At 34.0% G+C, this 8,038-nt stretch overlaps 1 protein-coding gene across 2 annotated transcripts; it reads right to left on the reverse strand.

Annotated features, from left to right (window-relative positions):
* Nucleotides 1-1,077: 1,077 nt before the first annotated feature.
* Nucleotides 1,078-6,550, reverse strand: LOC131620391 (DNA repair protein recA homolog 1, chloroplastic-like). Of its 2 annotated transcripts, none has more exons than XM_058891459.1 (13): nt 6,236-6,550; nt 3,914-4,005; nt 3,678-3,753; nt 3,423-3,485; nt 3,205-3,334; nt 3,022-3,101; nt 2,802-2,927; nt 2,563-2,667; nt 2,351-2,407; nt 2,011-2,073; nt 1,861-1,937; nt 1,658-1,730; nt 1,078-1,437 (listed from the first exon to the last, which is right to left on the reverse strand). In XM_058891459.1, exons 1-13 carry the CDS (start codon nt 6,425-6,427, stop codon nt 1,330-1,332), a joined length of 1,242 nt encoding a protein of 413 aa, XP_058747442.1. In that variant the 5' UTR covers nt 6,428-6,550; the 3' UTR covers nt 1,078-1,329. The 2 variants fall into 2 exon arrangements, with proteins under 2 accessions (XP_058747442.1, XP_058747441.1); XM_058891458.1 differs by having other exon boundaries at nt 3,022-3,107.
* Between the last annotated feature and the right edge of the window lie 1,488 nt (nt 6,551-8,038).

The following is an 8,038-nucleotide window of genomic DNA, read 5'->3' on the forward strand; positions in this document are numbered from 1 at the left end:
ACCTGCGATTCATAATAGAGAAAGAGATTAGAGACGGAGAGGGAACTTATACGAAAAGGACTTACTGAAAAAAGATAATCTCAAACTTAGCTTAGGATTTTGTTTTGATTGCATGAGATTGTTTAAATCTGGAAACTTTGGGCATTAGGGTTCGAAATCGGGGTTAGGGTTCTTGATATTTGTTCGCGTCAGACACAACAGATGGCCAGCAACGGTAGGCTTGATCTTCGGTGATGGTTGAGAAAAAAGTGGTTGTACCTGCAAGATACTCCAATGTTAAAGTAAGAGAACAACTAGGTACAACAGAAAGTATGATATTTTGGGCAAAGTTTGGATTACCTTGCCCTCTAGAGGTAGAAGGCTATTTATAGTGTTCTTCTTGGAGTGGAATAGATCTCCTATATTTGTGGGCCTAAGCGTGACTTCCGGCCTAGAGTATATGGGACAGTTGACTAGTCGTGCCTGGATACTAGCCGTTGGCGGGGATGATGTCCCAACATGCTCGGCTAATCCCCAGCCGTGCTTGGAATGAGAGGGAAAAGTATACCCTATTGGCTCTCGTGAGTCGGACAAATACTTATTGGGCCGATTTACGCCAAAGAGTGGATTGGGATATATATATATATATATATATATATATATATATATATATATATATATATATATATATATATATATATATATATATATATATATATATATATATATATATATATATATATATATATTGCGAATTCGGGTGAAAATCCGAACCCAACGGGTGAGGACGTGAATGTTATTTTACCACCCGGACAGTCTTTGGGTTTGAATTCAGGTGCAATTTTCGCGTGCGAGTATGGATAATCTGAAACCCGCACCTGACCCGTTTCCATCCACACTAAATATTAATATATTAATCTATTTTATACTATATCATATATATACATTTATCAACTGTGTATGCTTAAATAGCATTGTTCAAATGTAAAAGAAATGACGAAATTAAGAATATAATAGTGATGGTTATGAGTTATGACTTATCATAAGTAGTCTTTTACATGATATACATTTAACCACAGTTATGCAATGTTAAATTAATTACATCCAATACCGTTATGCCTTTGTTTCATGAAAAATTGAATATCATTCACACTACTTGGAATTTTTGTTTCTCATGTTTTGATATACCATCAGTTTCCACAACATTTACCAATGGAACGGGATGAAAAAAATAAACAACCTAATCATCAAAGACACCTCCAGTTCCATTTCTGTTGAAGAAAGAATATTTCCAATTCTATAAACCTGCAATCTATCACCCAAACTTAACAACAAAAAACAACCTCCTCATCATAGACTTTCCTCGTATATATCTTCGTCTTGATGAAGCAATGGATTATTCTTCGCGTGTAAAAAGCTTGTTTGGTTAGTTCCATCATTCATTGAAGACCGAACTACCTGCAAATTAATTTACGACTGATATTAAAATCTTACATATCTTGTATACATGACAAGTGAATCTCAGAACTGTGCGATATTTTACCAGTCAACCATAAACTTGCGAGACGTGTTCGCTTTTCTTATACATACCATCATATTATTGAATTTCATATATAGGTCAATAAGGTCTGTATCTAACATATAGAGTACAGCATATAGCAAGATCAGAATATCCGACCTTTTCAACTTCTTCCAAAAGATGCGGATTCTCCTTCAAGTACTGCAATGTTTTGTCTCTTCCCTGTCCTAACCTGTTTCAAGATATAGATTTAGACGATTACCATTAATTTATTCGAAGCTCGACTAAATTTTCCTTCTCTAGTCCCTATGTTGAAGGATGTAAAACACGAAGAATAATCAAAGAGGTCATCAAATATATACCGATGCTCCCCATAACTGTACCAAGAGCCCTTCTTTAAGACAATATTCATCATTTCTGCACAATCTAAAATGCAACCCTGCATTCAAAATGAAAATTCAAAATAATGATATTCGCTAAATGTTAAAGTGATTTTCTGTTCCGGCACTCACCAGCTTATTGACTCCCTCACCAAATGAGATGTCAAATTCAGCTACTTTGTAAGGCCTTGACACCTAAAACAAATTCTCAAATTAATTATTTCCAAAGTAGATGAAGATTACAACATTTATATCTGATTCAGATAGAATATATAAAAATATTTCAATATCTTAATTAATGTTCAGAACAATCTAGACTTTACAGCTCTTGTTTTAGTTTTAGAAAAAAGTGATTTTCAAGGGTGGGTAAAAAGTGATATTTTTAGTTTACAAATACCTGGCATAAGCTATTTTAGTTTACGAAAGTGATTCTCAAAAGGAAATTTTTCAAATATAGAAATGCTGTGGTTACCTTGCTCTTTTGCACTCGTACACGAACTTTAAGGCCAACTTCTTCATCTCCTTTGGCCTAAAAGGAAATCGAAATGCAAAGTAGTTCTTCATATTAAACAATCTTGATATTATAATCAAAAAATTAGGAACAAATAATCACTTGAATGTAAAAACTGCTGATATTTGGAGTAGAAAGACCGCCAATTAGCAACAAAAAGCCATTGTACTTACAGACTTTATCTTCCCTATAGAACGAATTTCTAGCCGAACCGAAGCAAAAAACTTCAATGCAATTCCACCACTTGTCACTTCTGGATTTCCATAGTAGACACCAATCTTCAGAGGTAAAGAGAAAAACAAACCATATAAACTAAAGCAAGAGGTTTAACAGTGAGAGATATATCATTGAACTCGCACAATTATGATTGTGCAATTAAGAATAGATTGTAGTTATAATCAAATACAAGTACCTTGTATCTTATTTGGTTCAAAAATATAAGCGTACAACCAGCTTTAGATGCATTTCCAGACATCTTACGCAAAGCTTGGCTCATAAGACGAGCCTGCAATCCCATTTGCTGCATTCCAATCTCACCCTATGCATTTAAATGAAAAAATTGGTTAGAACGAAATGCAATCCTGTAAATGATTAAATAAAATTACCTAAAGCAAAGAAATTTGGATCTTTACTTCAACTTCTGCTCGGGGAGTGAGAGCTGAGACGGAGTCAACACAAATGAGATCTATGGCACCAGATCTACACATACGATCTGCGACTACAATAGGCAAAGTTCAATCAATTCACAGATACCATATGGGCACCACCAAAATTATCTAATCCATTCGAACACAACCACAAGTCAAAAGCATTACTCTCAAGAGCCATCTCTCCATGATCTGGTTGGCACACAATTAAATTTTCTACATCCACTCCTAATGCTTTAGAATATGCTGGATCAAAAGCATGCTCTGCATCAACAAGCATTGCATTGCCTCCTAACTTCTGCGCATACATAAACAACATTGCACATTGATTCAAATCCATAATCATGATCAGGAATCAAAGAATGGGAAAACTCCAGATGAATTACCTGTACTTCTGCAATAGCATGAAGTGCTAAGGTGGTTTTCCCACTGCTTTCTGGTCCAAATATCTGGAAACAGATATAGCAGATACTGTCAGCATCCTTTTAAAGAATAAATTTCTTTTCAAAGCCTAACAAACTTCGATTTCATGCTCCAATAAATTTTAAGCACAGAATATATCATACTCTTCAATAAATAAATAAATAAAGAGTAAATTATACTCCAACAACATCAAAGACTAGAGTCAATACGGTCAATACCTCTACAATTCTTCCTTTTGGAAGACCGCCACCCAAAGCAAAGTCTAACGACAAACATCCACTGGGAAAGGTTTCACTACAACATTCCAGAGGATAGAAAATCTGTCATGTCAAGTTATGTGATCTAAATCACAGAAAATAATAACAGCATAAACTGATGTTATTCAAACTATTTAGAACAGTTTGGTGGATACACAAGACAGATGATAGAGAATGTGAGGAAGATAGATACATACACCAAAGCTCCACCAGCACTGCCCAATCTCGTAACGCTACCTTTTCCGAAAGAGCTGTTTATATCATTCATAGCTGCTTCCAGTGCCTTTTGCTAGAATAGAAATTTAATTGTCAAATCAAATATACTTCTACAAATAACCTACTAGTTTTATTGGCAAGCTGACAGCATATTTTCAACAGAACAATTAATCGGAAAGCATTTATATAAACAAGGAATTATATATCCTAATTTCTTAATGCTATCACGTTAACTGAATACACTGGAGTAATAATTAAAGTTAAAACAATATACTTCCGTGAAGACTAATATGCAGAGAAAAAATACAAAAGATCATATGGTGAAATTTTGTATATTATTATGATTTTTAAAAAGGTAAGTATAGTAGATGATAACATACAGATATAGAACCAAAAAAATATCATATGCACGAAGGACCATATTGTAGTGTATAATCATGACAAAGGACCTTATCGATTGATCAAATTATAAAACAAACAAAAAATAATGAAGGGAGGGACCAAACCAGTATCCATTTAGCCAAAATTTTACAGGGTGGGTGTATCGTGTACTAATCAGGGATAAGATATTCTTTAAAAAAAGAACACAAAACAACTATCAATATGTTCTGTCATGGGCGACCAAATCAAACCAACAAAAATAGTTTAGATTAGTATATAGGTTGACATTTTAATTCTAAATCTCTCTTGATGGTAGACCAAGTTGTCTCTGATGTCTAGTCTTCTTCTTTTCTTTCTCTAACTATTTGACTATCCTTTATGTGATCTATCCTCCATAGTCGCGTTTCTATGATGATCCAGAATATATGTTCAAATCACCTAAGAGAAGAATCTACAATTTTCTCTGTTAAGAGTCCCACATAGGATAATTTATGGCCTAAACATACACTTATATGTGGGGGCAATCCTCACCCGACAAGCCGGTTTTGTAAGGTTGAGTTAGGCCAGCCATATTTTTTAACATGGTATCAGAGCCTCGTTTAAGATCCGGTAGGCCACCTGCTATCAGGTTTCTGCTATCGGGCCACCCACCATTTATTTGTATGATGGACTCAAGTTACTTAAACATGTAACATGTGATTTATGGTATTGTATTCTTCAACGGAAACTGCTAATGAGTGCCCTAAGGCCATTGTTTAATAACCTAAAATAGTAAATATTTATCAAAGGTTGGCGCATTCAACGCGTTCGAAATTAAAATACTTAACTTCTAAAATAAAAAATCACCTCTAAGATATGATTTGTGTATCTCGTAATAAATTTACATTTCATTTCATTCCTACTTTAACAAAACTCGTGTGTTTTTAACTTTCTATTTATTCATTCTCTTGACTCCCTAACTTAAGTTGTATCATCTATAAACTGCATGTACTATGATCCAGTCTTGTGTATATATTCAGTAAGCATGCATGACTCTAAGTTGTCAATAGCACGCCATAGAATCGCTATATCGGTGTAGCATGGCGGGACAGCCCCTCACCACTACGCTATTAGTCTGCAAAGTACTATCGACAGTCGACAGTAGCCCTGCCCTCATAGCGGCCCCTCACCGCTACGGTATTGATCCCAGCTAGTCCCTCATAATACTCTAAATTCTACTAGGAATCCCGCCACCAAACTTAGAGAGAAAGTTATAAATAAATAAATAATAGAGAAAGAATATTGCATGAATGATGCAACATTTTAAACAGAATACACTCCATTTCAATATACAAAAATCCAAGTACTCTGCTAGTTTTACTCATAAGTGCCACATATCAAACACTCAAGGGCCTATGTAGCACAGACATATTTGAAGAAAGGTGTGTCTGTGTATGTGTCAGACACCAACACCGATACTTGTACTTACATTCAATTTATTCATTTTTTTCAAATTATTACTGGTGTCAGAACTCTGTGTCCAGTGTGTTTCTGCTTCATAGTCAAGGGCTTAACAGGTCCTAGTTATAGATAGTAGTTTAATGGAAAATTCACATTCTTATAAAAAAGAAGTCATTAGTTAGAATCACTTCATTCAATTATACCATTAATCTGTCCAGTAAGTTCAATAGAGAGTGGCATAAAATGCTATCATAACATTCTCTCAGCACTTTCAATGCTAATTCCACAATCTAAATTCAAACTAGTATATAAACTGTTCGGACACCTCTAAGAGTAGGCGTGTCGCGAATGACACTCGTACGACAGGTGTCAGAAAATTTAATCAAGTGTCGGAAAAGTCAGAAAGTGAATTAAAATTTAACCTAAATAAATAAAGGCAGAAAAGCAAAAGGGTTGAGAAAGAAAGGAAGAAAAAAGAATACCCTATCAACGAAACGAGCGTCAAAATCAGCAGAATGAGAGCCGTTGAGTTTGCCTTCAAGTTCACATTGAATCTTGAGATGTTTAGAAGCATAGAGAGGACGAAAAGAGTGGAAGTTGTTAGGAAGAAAGAGAAAAGAAGAAGGTGGCTTGAAAATCAAAGTATGGGGTTTCGGAGCGAACACCAAATCCATTACAAAATATTAAGAAGGAGTAGAAAATAGTATAATGTTGGTTTTTGTTAATAATGGCTTCAGTTCAGAACAAGAGAGTAACAGACTGAGATTGTGGGTGGAAGAAACAGGAGGTCAAGACAAAATATGTTGAGTCGGCTAATGTTCATTTTATAAAGTGTTCTCATTTTTTCATCATATGTTAAAAAAAAATTTAATGTATTTATTTTATATGTAAATTTTTCTAAAACATTATTTATAGATTAATATATTTAAGAGAAATGCTAGCGATACTCTTTTTTCAACACTCACTTTTTTATTGGTTGAAATATGTGTGAGATCTATTTCCAAAGTGAGGGACCTACATAAGTTTTAACCAATCAAAAAGTGAGTGTTTGAAAGAGTGTTGCTAGCACTCGTCATGTGTTTAATCCAAATTTTTAAGTTTTTTTAATATGCATCTTAAAAAAAACATTTTGTTATGTGTCGCTCACAAAGGCATAACCTAGAATAAAAGCGAAAGAAGCGAGCGTGAGGAATAGGTGTTCCTCTGTTCTCATTTAATGCAGGTAACTTCATCTATGAGGCATCATTTATTGTCCAGATCAATTAAATAGTATGAAAATAAATCAAATACTTAGCTCGAGTAGTAAACGAGCTCCTGCTAAATAACAAAGGTTTGGGGAATACCGATTTTGATTTTTGTTGAGAATAGTTTCATGATCTCTTGGCACGAGCTTTGGATTACCATGACACATTCTTCTGAGAACAAAAGTGCGAAAGCAAAAAAAAAAATTTTAAAAATTTTAAAAAGTTTGTATGATCTAGAAAAAAAGGGTTTGCAAAACACATAAGTTGATCAACAAACATTTTCTCTTTGATATAATCGCTCAAGAATGCATTATTTACATTTATTTGTAAACAATTTAAAATTCATGATGCATGAGAAAACTAGAAGCATCCTTATGGATTCTAATTAAGCTACAGGGGTATAAGTTTTATCAAAATCTATGTCTTCTTATTGACTGTATCCTTTTGCAATAAGTCTCGCTTTATTTATATTTCCATCCTCGTCAATCTTGTTGCGAAAAGTCTAACGGGTTCCAATCACTTTGATTAGCTGAAGCACTGGGAACAAGCTCTCAAACGTTTTTTCTTTCAAATTGATTTAACTCTTCTTGCATAACTAGATACCAACGTTCATGATGGGGATCTCATCAACTTTCTTTGACTCAATTTAGGAAATAAAAGTCATATGATCACATATCTTGCTAAGGGATTGTCGAATTATGTCCTCTGTAAAAATATCTCCAATAACATTTTAAATTGGATGGTCTTTAGCATTCCTCCATTCTTTGGGAAGATTTTGATGATCTATGTTTACTTCTTTAGCTTAAATATCTTTAGTTTAACTTTGATCTTATTCTGTTTCTTGATATTTATCTTCTAGAGATATTTTTTCGAGGATACCTGAACAATCAACAACTTCTACCTCTATAGAAAATGGATTAGACTCATCAAAGATAACATGAATTGATTCTTCTATAGTCGTGGTTTTTTTTATTAAAAGCTCTAAAAGCTTACCTAGAAGTGAAATATCCTAAAAATAAACCTTCATCAATTTTTGCGTCA

This window comes from Vicia villosa, linkage group LG7 (genome assembly GCF_029867415.1).
Source record: "Vicia villosa cultivar HV-30 ecotype Madison, WI linkage group LG7, Vvil1.0, whole genome shotgun sequence".
Classification (NCBI taxonomy): domain Eukaryota; kingdom Viridiplantae; phylum Streptophyta; class Magnoliopsida; order Fabales; family Fabaceae; genus Vicia; species Vicia villosa.